The sequence below is a fragment of the Orcinus orca genome, chromosome 3 (assembly GCF_937001465.1).
Source record: "Orcinus orca chromosome 3, mOrcOrc1.1, whole genome shotgun sequence".
In the NCBI taxonomy this organism is placed as follows: domain Eukaryota; kingdom Metazoa; phylum Chordata; class Mammalia; order Artiodactyla; family Delphinidae; genus Orcinus; species Orcinus orca.
The window spans coordinates 1,228,457-1,246,002 of NC_064561.1; the positions used below are offsets into that span (position 1 = coordinate 1,228,457).

The 17,546-nt window shown below is 57.6% G+C and overlaps 1 protein-coding gene across 9 annotated transcripts in view; it reads left to right on the forward strand.

Moving 5' to 3' along the window:
• The window catches only part of LMNB2 (lamin B2), a 37,237-nt gene that overhangs the window by 15,788 nt on the left and 3,903 nt on the right, over nucleotides 1-17,546 (forward strand). Inside the window, exons 1-9 of one of the 9 annotated variants that reach the window (XM_004285850.4) lie at nucleotides 898-1,239; nucleotides 9,581-9,717; nucleotides 14,022-14,178; nucleotides 14,261-14,386; nucleotides 15,947-16,117; nucleotides 16,248-16,373; nucleotides 16,492-16,712; nucleotides 16,808-17,081; nucleotides 17,160-17,267. In XM_004285850.4, coding sequence (XP_004285898.2) covers nucleotides 949-1,239; nucleotides 9,581-9,717; nucleotides 14,022-14,178; nucleotides 14,261-14,386; nucleotides 15,947-16,117; nucleotides 16,248-16,373; nucleotides 16,492-16,712; nucleotides 16,808-17,081; nucleotides 17,160-17,267 — 1,611 coding nt within the window. In that variant the 5' untranslated portion in view covers nucleotides 898-948. Of the gene's footprint in view, nucleotides 1-892; nucleotides 1,240-9,580; nucleotides 9,718-9,756; nucleotides 14,179-14,260; nucleotides 14,387-15,946; nucleotides 16,118-16,247; nucleotides 16,374-16,491; nucleotides 16,713-16,807; nucleotides 17,268-17,546 lie in introns of those variants that run through there. The other 8 variants (XM_049708174.1, XM_049708171.1, XM_049708170.1 and 5 more) reach the window with 8 other exon arrangements.

Sequence of the window (17,546 nt, forward strand, 5' to 3'; positions counted from 1 at the left end):
ACATTGTAAATCAACTATACCTCAAAACAAAAACAAAAACAAAAACACACATACACAAAAGAAAATGGCAAAACTTTGCTTATGGACATAAAAAGAAATTCAAATAAATAAAATAATTTAAAAGATGATTCAGGGCTTCCCTCTTGGCGCAGTGGTTAAGAATCCGCCTGCCAATGCAGGGGACACGGGTTCAAGCCCTGGTCCGGGAAGATCCTACATGCCGCGGAGCAACTAAGCCCGTGCGCCACAACTACTGAGCCTGTGCTCTAGAGCCCGCAAGCCACGACTACTGAAGCCTGCGCACCTAGAGCCCGTACTCTAGAACAAGAGAAGCCACCGCAATGAGAAGCCTGCGCACCGCAACAAAGAGTAGCCCGCGCTCGCCGCAACTAGAGAAAGCCCGCGCAGCAACGAAGACCCAACACAGCGAAAAATAAATAAAATAAAATAAATAATAAATTAAAAAAATAAATAAAATGAAAGATGATTCAGGGTTGACAGCAATTCAGGGAAACAGACAATCTCATACATTGTTGCAAAAGTGTAAACTGGTAAACCTCTTCAGAGGACAACTTGACAGTATCTACATGAGCCTGGGGTATTTTTGATTTTTTTTTTTTAATTCCACATATCGGTGAGATCACCGAACATATTTCTGAGGTTCCTTCACCACCCCACCTTTAATTTTAATGAATCTCCAAAGAGGTAGGTAGGTAGGTTATACAAGAGGGCAAACTGAATCCCGGAAAGAAACCCGGTTTCACGCATTGGCCCAGCTGGGATTTGGAGCCCGGCGGTTTGGCTCCAGGACAGCGCGGGAAACTGAGCGGGAGACTACAGCTCCCGCCATGCCGCGCGCGGCGCCGGCCGGACTACAAGTTCCAGGCTGCCCCGCGGCGGCGGCGGCGGCGGGCTGCGGGCGCCATCTTGGTCGGCGGGTCGGATTGAATGAGCCCGCCGAGCCGCGGCCGCCGTTCCGAGCCGCGCGGACCCCGAGCCGCCGCCGCCGCCGCCGCCTCCGCCGCCGCAGCCGCCATGGCCACACCGCCGCCCGGCCGCGCGGGCGGGCCCGCCACGCCGCTGTCGCCCACGCGCCTGTCGCGGCTGCAGGAGAAGGAGGAGCTGCGCGAGCTCAATGACCGCTTGGCGCACTACATCGACCGCGTCCGCGCGCTCGAGCTGGAGAACGACCGGCTCCAGCTCAAGATTTCCGAGCGGGAGGAGGTGACCACGCGCGAGGTGGGCGCTGCGCCGGGGGCTCTCGCTGGGGCGGGCCGGGCTCTCAAGGTCCCCGGGGGGCTTCGGGGACGCCCCTGCGAGAGGGGGAGACTGGGGCGGGCCCTGCCCACCGAGGCGTCCCCAGGGGGCTTCGGGGGCCCCGGCGAGGGTCGCACGCTTGGTTGGGCCCCGGCCTGTGAGTGTCCCCGGCGGGTTTCGGGGACCCCTCCAGTGCGAGAGGTGGAGACTCTTTCCTGCCCCGCCCATCGAGGGGTGTGGGGAGATCTCGGGGTCCCTCGAGTGAGGGGTGCACGCCGGGGCGGGCTTCTGTCTCTGAGAGTCCCCGGGGAGGTTCGGGGGGCCTGAGTGAGGGGTAGAGGCCAGAACGGACGCTCACGAGGGGTTCCCCGGGGGTTTCTACCCCCCCTTCCCGTACGAGAGGTGGAGACTGGCGCCGGCCCCGCCCCCCGAGTGATCCCCTGAGAAACGTGCAGACTAGGGCGAGTCCCGTCCTCTGGTGGGTCCCCAGGGTATCTGGGGGGCCCCGAGTGAGGGTGCACCCTGGAGCAGGTCCCCACCCACCGGGGGTCTCCTGGGTGTTTCACGGATCCCATGAGTCTGGGGCTGACCAGTCCCCTGAGGGGGGTTGGCCTGAGTGAGGGGTGCAGACTGGGCAGGTCCCCTCCTCTGAGGGATCCCCAGGGGACCTTGGGGGTGTTGTGCCTGGGGAAGTGAAGGGGGGGGCCTGCCTGGGCAGGGGGAGATGGGGCAGGCTCTGCCCACCAAGGGATTCGGGGAGTTCTAGGGGGCCCCTGAGTGATGGGGTGTGAGCCAGGGTGGACCCCACCCCTAAGGGAGTTGTGGGGAGTCTTGAGGGATGTGTCTGGGTGTTCGGGTGTCCTAGGAGAAAACGGGGGAGGTTCTCGGGTCTCTGGGGAGACTGGGAGGCTCAGACCCTCTGAGGGGGTCCTGAGGAGGGGTGGGGGGTCTCAGGGGGGTCTCTGGGGTGAGTCAGTGGTCTCAGTTCTCCTTGGAACTTTGCAGGGGTCCTGTAATGAATCCTGGGGAGTTCGGTGATTGGGGTGGGGTTAGGCAGGAGGTTTGGTCTTTTACCGGGGCCTGGGGTGGTCGGGGGTCAGAGGGGGGGAATCTGATGTCTCCCAGGTCCCATGGGAAATTTGGGAGGCCCTTAGTTGGGCCCTGGGACCCCTTGGCTGGTTAGCAGGAGCCTAGTAGTCTGGTAGCCCCTGCCCCGTCCTGGGGGATGTGAGGGGAGGGGGAGGCATGAGTTCTTGGGGAACCAGCGGGAAGTTTTGGTGCAGACTGAGGGAGAAGGGGCTGGACAAGCCCTGTCCCCTAAGGGGATGTGAGGGCTGGTGTCTGGGGGTCCTGGGTGGGGTGTATCCGGACTGGCTGCCAACCTAGTGCCCTCCTTTTCTCCCACTGGCGCCCGCCCCAACCCCAGGGCAGGTCCTCAGAATAAGGGGGAGGGATGCCCGCCATGTGGTTCCCCTGTGGGCCCCGTGCAAGAGTCATGGTCTGAAGTTGGCACTTAGCGCTCTGAGCCTTGGCCTCCCACTCCGGAGAATGGGCCCAGTGACTGACTTCTGGGAGGAGAGCCTCAGGGGGCTGGGGAGGTGGGGGGGTCATTTCTGGGAGCCACGTACCCTCTGTGATCTTGGGCAAATCACTTCTCTGGGCTCAGTGCCTCTTCTGTAAATTGGAAATAATAATAAATACCTACTTTGGGGGCTTGTTTGTGGGGCCACAATGAGTTCACATTTGTTTTGTAGAATAAAAGCGATGAAGTGAAGGATCCCGTGGGTTCTGTGGTCCCTGTGATGGTCCCTAGGGTAGGGATGGTCCCAGAAGGTGTGGCTTGGGCATCCAGGGGGGTAGAAGCTTGGTGGCTGGTGGGGCTGTATCAGGTTGCCTGAGATTGGATTAAGGCTCGGGATCCAAGCCTGCTTTTAATTTGTGACCTTGGGCAGGTCACTCAGCCTCCCAGAGCCTTGGTTTTGTTGTCTGTGCAATGGGGCTGGAGTGGTCCGACTCAGAGCGCGGCCACCTGCTTCAGCAGTGCGTGCACGTCCTCGGGATGCAGGCCCAGGTCCCCCCTGCCAGGCTGGTCAGCGCCCGGGATCATTCCCCCCAGCCTCTTGTCCCACCTGCGGGCTGAACCACCGTGCTGACCTTTGGGGGTGGCAGCCTAGTGGGCCTGATGGACGTGGGGTGCTGGACCCCGCTGGATGGATGTTGTGCTCGAGAGTGCATGCAGGGGCAGGGCCTGGGGAACTGGATGTGTCTGGGCAGCTGCCGAGGCTGGTTGGGATGCAGGGGAGCCCAGCCCCACAGTGAGCATCCCCCAGGGCTGTGCGCAGGATCTGGGGCCACCCAGGTGACAGGCGTGTTTGCAGCGGGAGTGGGGAGTTCCCACTAGCTTGCTGTCCTAGAGCTTGGGGGTGAGATGACAAATGCCCCTCTCAGCTGGACAGTGGAGAGAGCCGGTAACCTGCTGGAGCAAGAGGTGGTGTGGTCATGTGGGTGGCGCGAGTGACCTGCAAGTGGCCTGCAAGTGGCCAGGGTTACGGAGGGGCGGGGCTTGATGGGCGGGCCAGGCAGGTTCAGGGAGCCGCCAGGGCTCGGGCTGGAGCGGGCGGGATGAGGCATGGAGGGCGTGGGGGGCGTGGTGTGTCAGGCCTCCCAGAGGGCACTTTACCTGTTCCGCAGCTCCTCACCTGGAAGGAATCTGCCCCCAGGGAACACTGGGTGATGGCTGGGGACATCTGTGGTTGTCACACTTGGGGGGGGCAGGGATGCTGCTCCACACCCCGCAGAGCTCAGGAGGGTCCCCCACAGAGGATGATCTGGCCCCAAATGCCATTAGTGTCAAGGCTGAGAAGCCACTTAAGGAATCCTGTGATGATGCAGTTTAAAATGTTGTGAGCACACTGTGTGCTTGTAATCAATCCGAAGGGTCCAGGGGCATAAGGTAAAAAGTCAGATTCCCATCCACAAGCCTGGGCTGGCCACTTGTAGACTCTAGCCTTTCCCATCGGAAGTCAGATGATGCATCTTCTGGCCGGGTGAGCGGTAATGGGGCGAATGCCACGTGCAGATGTCACTGGAGGGTTTCTGGGAGGCTGGGGGCTGGCCAGATTTCTGTTTGAGAAGGATCATGGGTGCTGAGGGGGCAGGAGTGGGCCAGGGAGGGAGGGGGGTTCTCCGGGGAGCCTCCGCATCGGATGTTGAGTTCCTCTGGGCTTCGCTTTCTTCCCCCTTGCTGCCCAGGTGTCCCATTGCTGCGGGGGTCGGAGGGTGCTCCCCAGGTGGACTCTGGGAGCAAGAGCTGAGCTGGGCTCTGGGAGTTTGGGGAGGGCCGGTGTTTGGCTGTGGTTCTCAATCCCTGGGACGCAGGCGGGTCCTCACAGGGTAAGTCTGGGGCCCCAGGAAAAGGCCACGTCGGGTGACGCGAGCCCTGCTGCTCCACGGCAGCACACTTGCTGGGATTCCTCAAGCTCGGCGATCGTTCCGCACCGGCCAGAAAAGACAGAACTAAAGGCCCAAGCTGTGCCCGGGGCTCCCACAGGACTGTCCCAAGTGTCACAGTGCAGGGAGGCACAGGCCTGCCCGGAGAACCCCTGTTCACTGGTTGAAAGAGCTTTTGTGACATTGGCCATCTGCGCGTCCTCCTCTAGATAGAATTTTCTCCATCGTCCCAGTGCTGTCGATTGGGTTCGGCAGATGTTTTCTGGAAAGGGCTGGAGTTGTTCTCAGCTTTGTGGGCTGATGGTTTCAGGCTTGAGCACTCAGCTCGGCCTTTGTGGTGGGGAAGCTGCCCCGGGCAGTACATGGAGGAATGCGCAGATTGCCTGACAATAAAGCTTTATGTATACACACTGAAATGTGCACTTCATATGGGTGCCTGTGTCATGAGATACCTTTTTCTTTTTTTTCACCCAGCCAATTTGAAAACATAAAAACCATTTTAGTCCCACAGGCTGGACAAAAACAGCTGGTGGGCTGGAATTTTGGCGCCTGGGCCTGAGTTTGCAGTCCTGGCTGTAGAGGATTGCCTTACTAAGACACACAGATGGGTGTGCACATGCGCGCGCACGCCCAAAACGCTGTGAGAACCGAGCACAGACACATCTCGGGTCATTGCGCTGCACAGACACTGCCTTTTTACAAATTGAAGGTCTGTGGCAACACTGCCTTGGGCAAGTCTGTTCCCTTCAGGTCTCTGTGTCACGTTTTGATCTTTCTCCAGATATTTCCAGTTTCTTCATTTGTGTTATTTGTTATGGTGATCTGTGATCAGTGACCTTTGATGTTACTACTGCAAAAAGATTACAACTTGCTGAGGCTCAGGTGACAGCATTTTTTAGCAATAAAGTATTTTTATTTTTTTAAATTTAAAAAATTAAAAAAATTTATTTATTTATATATATTTTTGGCTGTGTTGGGTCTTCGTTGCTGCGCACAGGCTTTCTCTAGTTGCAGCGAGCAGGGGCTACTCTTCGCTGCAGTGTGTGGGCTTCTCGCTGCGGTGGCTTCTCTTGTTGCGGAGCACGGGCTCTAGGCGTGTGGGCTTCAGTAGTTGTGGCTCACAGGCTTAGTTGCTCCACGGCATGTGGGATCTTCCCGGCCCAGGGATCAAACCCATGTCCCTGCATTGGCAGGTGGATTCTTATCCACTGCGCCACTAGGGAAGTCCTAATAGGGTATTTTTAAATAAGGGCTGTGCATTGTTTTTTTTTGCCACAAGGCTATTGCACAGCCAATAGACTGCAGGATAGTGTGAGCATAATTTTTTTTTTTAGCTGAGCCATGCGGCTTGTGGGATAAAGATCCATTCCCAGGGATCAAACCCACGTCCTTGGCAGTGAAAGTGCAGAGTCCTAACCACTGAACCGCCAGGGAATTCCCTGGGCATAACTTTTAAAAAAAAAATATTTATTTATTTATTTAATTTATTTATTTGGTTGTGCCGGGTCTTAGTTGCAGCAGGCAGGCTCCTTAGTTGCAGCTTGCCTGCTCCTTAGTTGTGGCATGTCGGTTCCTTAGTTGCAGCAGGCGGGCTCCTTAGTTGTGGCATATGAACTCTAGTTGCAACATACATGTGGGATCTGGTTCCCTGACCAGGGATCAAACCTGGGCCCCCTGCATTGGGAGCACAGTCTTAACCACTGTGCCACCAGGGAAGTCCTTTTGTGTATAACTTTTATACGTACTGGGAAACCAAACAATTCGTATGACTCGCTTTATTGTGATACTCGCTTTATTGCAGGGGTCTGGAACGGGACCCTCTGTGTCCCTGAGGTCTGCCTGCTCTTTAACAAGACCCCCGAGAGTCACCCAAGATGGCCTAGGACAAGTGAGGCCCTCGCCTTGGGCACGGAATCTAGTGGGACGCCCACGTTCTCGCTCACAGAGATGAACGCACGATGTATTTTGAATTGCTCGAGCTTACTTCTTTTTTAAAAAAAATTAATTAATTAATTATTTTTGGCTGTGTTGGGTCTTCGTTTCTGTGCGAGGACTTTCTCTATTTGCGGCGAGTGGGGGCCGCTCCTCATCGCAGTACGCGGGCCTCTCACTGTCGCGGCCTCTCCCGTTGCGGAGCACAGGCTCCAGACGCGCAGGCTCAGTAGTTGTGACGCACGGGCTTCGTCGCTCCGCGGCATGTGGGATCTTCCCGGACCAGGGCTTGAACCCCTGTCCCCTGCATTGGCAGGCAGATTCCTAACCACTGCGCCACCAGGGAAGCCCCTCGAGCTTACTTCTTGGGTCAGTGTTAGGTGTATAGACAAAGGTTGAGGGCGGTACTGGGTCCCCATCAGCATCTCACGTCAGTGTGTCTCACAGCTTGCTCTCCGACAGTGCTGCATCACTTCAGCTTTGCTCAGATCTCCTGAGCTGACCCACCATCCTCTCTGCCCCAGGACCCCTCAGGACCCCTGTGACATCCAGGTCTCCCATCTCCTGGGCCCCTGTGGGATGTGCTGGTTCCCCACCTTTCCTGGTTCCTGGGGCCCTGGCAGCTGTGAGGTGGGGACAGGAGTGTCCCCATTGGGGTTCATCTGGTGTTTTCTCATGGGCAGGCCGGGTTAGGGGTGTGAGTGGTACCTTTTTTTTTTTTTTTTGGCCGCCCCGCGTGGTACATGGAACTTCCCCAACCAGGGATTGAACCCACACCCACTGCAGTAGAAGCACAGAGTCCTAACCGCTGGACCACCAGGCAGGTCCCCATGAGTGGTATCTTAATGGGATATTTCAAAAGTCGAAATTAATGCTGACGTGCACTGTGGATAAGCATCAGGCGCACATGCAGGATCTCGTGCTGGGTTTCCTGCCCCTTGAGCCCCAACAGTTTCTGTTCTGATCTCACCTTGATGTTCTGTCGTGTTGGTCCATCTGCGCCCCTCGTGCCATGAGGGGAGGCTGGAGAGACAGGTCCCCAGTAGGAACCCAGCCTGTGGGGCCGGAGATCTTGTCTGAGATCCCTGTCTAGGTGCCAGGCCCTCCACTGGGGTTAGGAAAGTTCTGGAAGGTGACTGGATGGGCGGGGAGAGAGGGCAGAGACACATGCCCTGCGTGTCCTCCTCTCGGAATTGCCCCCAGCGGACTGCTCTGCCCCGTACCTTGACAGGTCAGGAGAGGGCAGTGTGCTGTCCTGTGCCTCAGCTTCCCCATTTGTGAAATGGGGCTAAGAGCCCATACCCCCCCTACCTGTGGGATGAAATGACCAGGAGTGCTGGATTGAGGTGGGAGAGCCAGGCCCCAGCCGGAGAGGGTGGGAGTCTGAGATCAGACTGGCTATTAAATCCCACCTCTTCTGGATTTGTTCTGATCTGCCTGGGACATTCCGGTTTGAACCCTCAAAAATCCCACATCCTGGAATCCCCTCGGTCCCAGGCAAACGGGGATGGTGGTCACCCAACCAAGTGGCAGGTCCTTGGCAGCTCCCCTGAGCCTCGTCAGCTCAGGGGCCTTTCCTGTGCAAGGGAGGGGAGTGACCCTCCCAGGCCTTAAGTTGACCTCTGACCCCTGGCACAGACACTCACTGCTCTGTTGTAGTTTTGTGGGAAATGGTGCCACTTTCAAAGCCAGCTGCCTTGTCACCCTCTGCCTTCTGTGTCAGCCCCCAAAAGTGTTTTAACCACTTTATTGAGGTATAATTCCCGTCTCATGCAGTTCACCCAGTTAAACTCTGCTCTAAGTTCAGGAGTGGTTAATATATTTAGAGCTGTGCAGCCATCTCCCCAAAGGAAACCCCTTCTTGGGGAGGGGCAAGATAGGGTAGGGGATTAAGAGGAACAGACCGTTATGTATGAAGTAAATAAGCTACAAGGATATATTGTACAACACAGGGAGTATAGTCAATATTTTTTAGTAACTATGAATAGAGTATAACCCTTAAAAATTGCGAATCACTGTGTCATATACCTGAAACTTACATAATATCGTACATCAACTATATCTCAAAAAAAACATAACAAAACAGAATTGCACTAAAAAAAAAAAACAAAAGAAGCCCCGGCCCCATTAGTGGTCACCCCCTCACCCTCATCCAGTCGCTTGACATGAACCCACTGTCTGTCCCTGGGGATTTGCCTGTTCTGGACGTTTCCCATCGATGGAATCACACACCGTGTGTCCTCCTGTGTCTGGCTTCTCTCACTGAGCATTGTGTTCTCAGGGTCTGTCCACGTTGGAGTGAGTGTCAGGGCGTCACCCTTTCTCACAACTGAGTGGTGCTCCCATGTGTGGAGGGACCACATTCTGTTTATCTGTCATCTGCTGATGGGCATTTGGGTTGTTCCCACGTTGGGGCCATGAGGAGTGATGGGGCTGTGAACGCATGCGCATGGGTCTTGTGTAAGATGTGTGTTATTTCTCCCGGGTAGATTCCTGGGGGTGGAATTGCTGGGTTGGTGGTTGCTCTGTTTGTCCATCTGAGGAAATGCCAGACTGTCTGCCGTGGTGGCTGTACCGTTTTAATCCCCTGGCCGTGCGTGGAGGTGCCGATTCCTCCCTAACCTCACCAGCACTTGTTATCGACTGTCGTTTCCACGGTAGCCATCCTCGTGGGGGGGAGGTGGTGTCTCACTGTCCTGTTGGTTCCAGATATTTGTAAACACGCTCACGGCCCTGTGCCCCTTGGCGCGGGGCAGGGAGGCTGATGGGAGACCTGAGGTGTGTGCCCAGCTGGCAGGTGCGACCTAGCGGCGGGCAGTGATGGGGACCAGTGACCTGGACAGGCTGGTGTGGCCCGGGGCAGGTGGGGCAGTGTCGGGGTGAGCGGGAGCCGTGTTGGTGGGGAAGGGTGGGCTTCACCTCGGCCTGGCTGTCCCCCCAGGTGAGCGGCATCAAGACACTGTATGAGGCGGAGCTGGCTGATGCCCGCCGGGTGCTGGACGAGACAGCCCGGGACCGAGCCCGGCTGCAGATCGAAACTGGGAAGCTGAGGGCCGACCTGGAGGAAGCCAACAAGAGGTGGGGCTGCAGCCGGCACGATGTCACCTGATTCTGGGGCGCACAGGGGCCCGGGGCAGGGGTTGTCGCCCTGTGCGAGGTGGCGGCTCCCATCTGAGCGGGGCCCCCGGCTCGGGCAGCCCTCCTGGGAGCGAGCCGTGTGGGTTCTGGGGGCCGCTGGGTGGGTGGGTGCGGCCTCTGTGGCCTGGCCCTCTGGCCGCCCCGTCTAGAGCCTTTATCCCCCAATATAATTTGGCCCCAGGAAGAGTTAAAACCCAGCAGCTCTCCTGGGACTGAATCCCTGGTAGCTGGTAGCCCTGTGCCTTTCCCCTTCCCCAGAGGAGGGGTGCCTCAGGTCACAGAGCCCAGCCGGGGAAGCCGGGGGCGGCGGGTGACCTTCTCTTCCCGTTCTTGAGCACCGTCTCCCACCTGTTCCCGAGTAGAAGGCTCAGGAAATTTGGAGGACAAGGTGGTGCTGGTGGTGATGGTAGCAGAAGGAATAAAGTGATGTAAACTCGTGGAGTGTTTAGATAAAGGACTCCGTGAGGGACACCAGATCTCCTCCCTGCTGACGGCGACCCCAGCAGGTCCTGGCTGGCATCAACTCCGGTTAGAGGGGAAGCCGAGGATGAGGTGTGGGGAGGAGTCATCCATGGTCCCTTGGCGTGGCAGGGACCAGGACTGAGGCCTGGACCCGGTCTCCAGTCCCCATTCATAGTCCCAGCAGCAGCTGACTGCCACCTTCACGTTTGCAGGGTTCTTTTTCATTTTTTTCTAATTAGTAGACTTCTAAATTATCATTAATAGAGATTTTTTTTGTTTTTGAACAGTTTTAGGTTTACAGGAAAATGAGTGGAAAGTACAGGTTTCCCCAAATCCCTCTCCAGGGTCCCCGATGATGACCACCTTGCAGTAATGGGTGTGCTGCCTTGTCACGATTGAAGAGCCAATATTTTTTTTTTTTTTTTTTTTGCTGTACGCGGGCCTCTCACTGTTGTGGCCTCTCCCGTTGCAGAGCACAGGCTCTGGACGTGCAGGCTCAGCGGCCATGGTTCACAGGCCCAGCCACTCCACGACATGTGGGATCTTCCCAGACTGGGGCACGAACCCGTGTCCCCTGCATTGGCAGGTGGACTCTCAACCACTGCACCACCAGGGAAGCCCAAAGAGCCAATATTAATACATTCTTCTTAGCTGAAGTCTGTAGTTGACATAGGGGTTCTCCGTTGGTGTCCTGCAGTCTCTGGGTTTGGGCAAATGTACACTGACACGCGTCCACCATCACAGTATCACACAGAGTAGTTTCACTGCCCTGAAAATCCCCTGTGCTCCTCTGACTCATGCTTTCTCCCAACCCCTGGAAACCAAGGATCCTTTTTTTTTTTTCCCAAGGATCCTTTTACTGTCCCCACATAGCTCTGCCTTTTCCAGAATGTCCTGGAGTTAGAATCACTGTGTGTCGCCTTCTCAGACTGTCTTCTGTCACTTGGTGATGTGTTTCTGGTTCCTCTGTGGAAGAGAACAGAGAGCCCAGAGACAGACCCGCACAGTATAGTCACTTGGTCTTTGATGAGCAGCAAAGGCAATCTGTATACTTTTAAAACAGCCAGGTAAACTGGATATCCCATCAATTTATTACTTTTTTTTTTTCCCTTTTGGCTACACCTCCCGGCTTGCGGGATCTTGGTTCCCCGACCGAGGATTGAACCCATGCCCTCGGCAGTGAAAGCGCGGAGTCCTAACCACTGGACCACTAGGGAATTCCTAATTTATTACATTTTTTAATTAAAAAGGGACTTGAGCTTCTTGGAGAAGATTAGGAGAATTCTGGAATTCCCCCGGCCCCTCTCAGGCCCTGAACCTCCCAGACACCTTTAACCTGCGTGTTGCTCCTTGTCTGGGCCGAGAGGTCACGTTTCTTTCTGCTTATCAGAGTCATAGATACTCCCTGGCGAGAAAGCAGATAATGCATTTAATTTCAAGAGAAAAATGAAAGTCTCCATGAGCCTCTGCCCAGACAGAATCTCCGAGGCCAACCTGGTGCATTTCTTTTCCACCTTTTTAAATTTAAACTCAAGGTGGACGCCGTCAGACAACACAAGGCTTTCCTGACCTCGAGCTTGGTCATCGATGGCACCTGTGTCGTGATGCCGTCCCAGCCCCTCGGCCGTGTTCCAGGCTCCTGCGACAGCTTAGGGTAGCAGCTGTGTCCGCCGTCGGGCACCCGGGCTGGTGGCTTTTGCTTTGGCCCCTGCTCTGGGAGGAAAGCTTCCCGGGCTGTGGGCACTCACATCCACAGGTGCTTTGCCCAACAGCCTTGCTTCCTGCTCTTCGGCTCGCAGCCCTCACAGACAGGTGTGGGTGGCACGTGACAGCGAGCAAGGTGAACCTCCTGACAGGTTACAGCAGTGCTTTTCTTTTCCTACCAAATATATTGCGAAAACCCTGTGATGATGGAAACGCAGGTGGTCAAGTGGAGGACTGACAGGCCGGGTGCTCCCGCCTAATCCTCCCGGAATTAGGGCTCCAGGGGAGGAATCTGCTTTCGCGCCTGGAAGCTGTTAAGAAGCAGGCACGTAAGCCAGTGAGGGCTGCTGGCACCCCTGCTTTCTGGACCATTCTGTGTCGTTCTGCAGAGCCCTAGCATGGGGTGAAGACATCTAGAAATCTGTCACGTTTCCTGATCCCTCTGCTGCTGTCGCCCTCGCCTTGTGGCTGACCTTGACCTGCCTGCGCGCCTCACCTCACTCCTCTGCACTCTGCTCTGCCCGACGCCCCGATCCTGCCAAAGACGAGGCCCAGCCCCTGGCTTCGCGGCTCCGGCTCAAGGGCCACGCCCAGCAGCTCCTGCCCCGCACACACCCGTCCCTTCCTGCTTCATCCAGCCTCGGACCGCGCCGGTCTCGGCTGAGGGCAGCACGTTGCACTGCTGTCTGCACCTATGAGAAAGTTCTCCACGAAGACAGGGGTATTGGCAGATGTATCTCTAGTGTGAGGACGGTCTTTTCATGAAGCTGGTCCTCAGGAATGGTGTGTCAGATGGTTCTAGTTTCCCCAAACCCTCCAGGGATGTGGGGTTTGCAGCCCCACGCCGTGAGTGGAAGAACCGGGACTGTGTGGCTTAAGCTCAGGAATGTGGGCTGCAAGCCCCCAGACCCTCATAGAGGCCATCGTGCAACACCCGCACAGAGCTCCTGTGAGGACGGGGTCAGCCTGGAGGCCGAAGTCACCGGACTTTATGCCCCGTCCCCTCGAACTGGTGTGGTGTTGCCAGTGGTTGTCACCCAGGGTGGTCCGGCCCCCAGGGGACACCGGGCATGGTCCTGGGGACGTCTGTGGTTGTCAGGACCAGGGAAGGGGGTGGGCTGCCAGGGCTGCTGCTCCACCTCTTGCAGTGCCCACTGGGAGAGACCCTGGCTGTCCCCCCTGCTGCCGGGCAGTTTCAGTTCCTTGGTGGGGAAGTGGGCAAGCTGTCAACCCCAAGGAGATTTAGAGCAGCATTCAGAAATGTTCCCCCTTTTTTAAGAGTTGTGTGTTAGAAAAATCTATTTGGCATCTTAAATATTTCATGTTGGAGATAATTGTCTGTTAGAAGCTGGGCAAGCCCGCCTAAAATAGCTTACGTTTACAAATGAGATCGACTTTTCAAAGACCGAGGTTTTTTTTTTTTTTTTTTTTGCGGTACACGGGCCTCTCACTGTTGTGGCCTCTCCCGTTGTGGAGCACAGGCTCCGGACGCGCAGGCTCAGCGGCCATGGCTCACGGGCCCAGCCACTCTGCGGCATGTGGGATCTTCCCGGACCGGGGCACGAACCTGTGTCCCCTGCATCGGCAGGCGGACTCTCAACCACTGCGCCACCAGGGAAGCCCCAGGCCGAGGTTTTAATTTGTTACTTTAATAAATTATACACAGGGAATTCCCTGGTCGTCCAGTGGTTAGGACTTGGCACTTTCACTGTCAAGGGTGCGGGTTCGATCCCTGGTCAGGGAACTAAGATCCTGCAAGTCGCACGGCGTGGCCAAAAAAAAAAAAAAGTAAATAAATAATACATTAAAAAAAAAATCAGAGTTCTCCTCTAAATGACCCTTCCTGTGCCCAAAAGTCTTGGAAAAGGACATGAAAACCCACGTCTTGAGGGTTATTTTGAGCGGCTGGCGGGGTCCCCCTGATACAGAGTGGGTTTGAAGATGGGGCACCTTTGGTGCCAAGAGGTGAGGCCGTGCTACTGAGAGGGATGCTAGGTCGGGACCCGGGGCCCAGAGGCAGACGTGAAGTTGGCCTTGGGCATCGGGGCTGCCTGCTAACTTCTGCCCCTGACTTTCAGCGCAAAGAAGAGGGAGGGCGAGCTGATGGTGGCCCAGGGCCGCGTCAAGGACCTGGAGTCCGTGTTCCACCAGAGTGAGGCAGAGCTGGCCGCTGCTCTCAGCGACAAGCGCGCCCTGGAGAACGACGTGGTGGAGCTGAGGGCCCAGCTGGCCAAGGTAGCTGTGGGTGGGCTGCAGGCCCCCAAGGACCGCCTGCTGAGGCAGACAGCGTCACCAGCTGCTTGTCCCACGTCTTCAGGCGGAGGATGGGCACACAGTGGCCAAAAAACAGCTGGAGAAGGAGACGCTGATGCGCGTGGACCTGGAGAACCGCTGCCAGAGCCTGCAGGAGGAACTGGCCTTCCGCAAGGACGTCTTTGAGGAGGTGGGGCCCCGCCCGGCGGAACCAGGGTGCTCCCTCCTTCCCACGTCACCCTGATGCCCACCTCTGTCGTCACGTGGCCGTCACTCTCTGCCTCTCCCCTGCTCATCTGTGTCTTCCAAGGACACTTGTCCTCAGACTTAGGGCCACCCGGATAATCCAGGATGGTCTTGAGACCCTTAATCACATCTGCAAAGACCCTTTGTCCAGGAAGGTCACACTCACAGGTTCTGGGGACCAGGACATGGGCACACCTTTTGGGAGGGCCGCAATTCAGCCCCCTGCAGACCCTCCCCCGCCTCCTCATTGCTGGGCCTCGGGGCTCCCCGGGCCCTCCCACCTCATCACAGCCCATTGTGCTGTCGTGGTGCAGAACAGAACCCTGGGGGCCGGGCCACCTCCCACGCTCACTGCTCTGGAAGAGTGCTGGCGGGAAGGGTGCCCATGCAGCCACAGAGCGGCTTCCAGCTCCAGCCAGGCCCCGCTCTAGCCAGAGCGGCCAGGGGCGCCAAGAAGAAGCTCACATCTGTCAGGGATCCTGTGAGGAGGCCACGTGGGGGGGGGGGGTGGGAGGGTCCCTGAGGCGGGCCTGGGGGCGGGGTGGGCATTCTGCTGAGGGTCCACCACACTCCTTTGTAAATGCTTGGCTTTCTTTAGAAACAATTCCTATTGTTCCACAAACCGGTACCAGAGATGAGTGACTGAGGTCTGTGGAGTGAGCTTCGTCTGAGGCCCTGAGCTCTGGGGCTGCCCCCTCTGCCCTTGACTCCACCGCTGTCTGGTCAACTCCTGGCACATGTGGCTGGGGCATCTGTCAGCTGGTCACTGTCTCGACCCACTGCTGTCCTGTCTCGGACCTCAGACACCCGGGATGGGCTCCATCAGGAATTCTTTTTTTTAATAACAGCTTTATTGAAACATTCCCATACCAGAAATCTTTCAAAGTTTACAATTTAGACTGGATTTTTAGTCCATTCACAGAACTGTGCAGCCATCACTGCTTAATTCCAGAACATTCTGTCACCCCCCAAAAGAAACTGTACCCGTTACCATTAGCGTTCCAGTTTTTTTTAATATAACAAAACTGTTTTAAAGTATACAATTAATTTAATGAAATTTAGCACATTCACAGTATTGTGTAACCATCACCTCTAATTCCAGAACATTCCATCACCCCAATAGAAGCCCCGTCCCCATCAGCAGTCACTGCATCCCCCTCCCCAGTCCTTGACAACCACGAACCCACTCTCTGTGTCTGTGGATCTGCCTGTTCTGGACGTTTCCGTCAGTGGAATCACACGCTGCGTGTCCTGTGTCTGGCTTCTCTCACTTCTCTCGTGTTCTCAGGGTCCATCCACGTTGTAGCGAGTGTCAGGGCTTCACCCCTTTTCATTACTGAGTGTTGCTCCCATGTGTGGAGGGGCACGTGTGTTGATTGGCCGTCAGCTGGGAGACGCTGGGCAGCCGCTCTTCAGTGGTGAACCGTGTCCTCGGTCCAGCCCCTGGTGGGTCCAGGACGCTGGTGAGCAGGCCTGGGCGGTGAGCGCGCGGCTGTGTCCCCAGGAGGTGCGGGAGACGCGACGGCGACACGAGCGGCGCCTGGTGGAGGTGGACAGCAGCCGGCAGCAGGAGTATGACTTCAAGATGGCCCAGGCACTGGAGGAGCTGCGGGCGCAGCACGATGAGCAAGTGCGGCTGTACCGCCTGGAGCTGGAGCAGACCTACCAGGCCAAGGTGCGCGTGTGCCCCGCCCTGCCCCGCCCTGCCCCGCCCTGCCCCGCCAGCGCCGCGTCCAGCCCCGCCCAGCCCCACCCAGCCCCGCGCGGGCTTTCCCGGGCTCTCACGCACTCTCGTCTCCCCGCAGCTGGACAACGCCAAGCTGAGCTCCGACCAGAACGACAAGGCCGCCAGCGCCGCTCGGGAGGAGCTTAAGGAGGCCCGCATGCGGGTTGAGTCCCTCAGCTACCAGCTCTCCGGCCTCCAGAAGCAGGTGACTGGCCAGAGCCCCCTGACCCCTCCTCAGGCCCCGTCCCGTCGTCCCTACCGCTGTCGTCGGTGCGGGGAAGAGGCCGGGCTTCCCCCTGTGACGCGCGTGGACCCTGCCCCAGGCGAATGCGGCCGAGGACCGGATCCGGGAGCTGGAGGAGACCGTGGCCGGGGAGCGGGACAAGTTCCGTAAGATGCTGGACGCCAAGGAGCGGGAGATGACGGAGATGCGGGACGTGATGCAGCAGCAGCTGAACGAGTACCAGGAGCTGCTGGACGTCAAGCTGGCCCTGGACATGGAGATCAGCGCCTACCGCAAGCTCCTGGAGGGCGAGGAGGAGAGGTGGGCGCAGCGCGGCGGGGGTGGGGGTGAGGCGAGCGTGTTGTCCCGGGCCGGGCGGGTTGAGTCACCAGGCACCCCGCGACCCCGCCCCCCAGGCTGAAGCTGTCCCCCAGCCCGTCATCGCGCATCACCATCTCGCGGGCCACATCGAGCAGCAGCGGCAGCAGCGTGTCCGTGTCCGGGCGCCTGGGCCGCAGCAAGCGGAAGCGGCTGGAGGTGGAGGAGCCACTGGGCATGGGCTCCAGCGGCACCGGCTCCAGCAGCAGCAGCTTCCGCCTGGCCCAGCAGGCCTCGGCCTCGGGCAGCATCAGCATCGAGGAGATCGACCTGGAGGGCAAGTTCGTGCAGCTGAAGAACAGCTCGGACAAGGTGAGGCCCCCACCCAGCCCGTGGGGAGCCCGCTGGGTCTTCTCGGAGACGTGGGCCAACGCCCGTCCCCTTTGCCAGGATCAGTCTCTGGGCAACTGGAGGATCAAGAGGCAGATCCTAGAAGGGGAGGAGATCGCCTACAAGTTCACGCCGAAGTATGTGCTGCGGGCCGGCCAGACGGTCACGGTAGGTGGCTGCGGAGAGGGAGCGGGCGGGATGTGAGGTGCGACTGGGATGGGGTGGGGGGACCGGGGTGCGGGGGGAGAACATTACAGGGATGGAGCCCCGGCGCTGAGAACAGCTGCCTGCTGTCACAGATCACCTGTGTGCCAGTGTTTCTTCATCCGGGCTTCCCTGGAGCCCTTGGGAGGGCCTAAGTGATGTGCTGGGGGTCCATGGTGGAGGTGGGGCTGAGTCCAGGCTGTCTGGGCTGTCTGTCCAGGCACTGGTGAGACACATGACAGC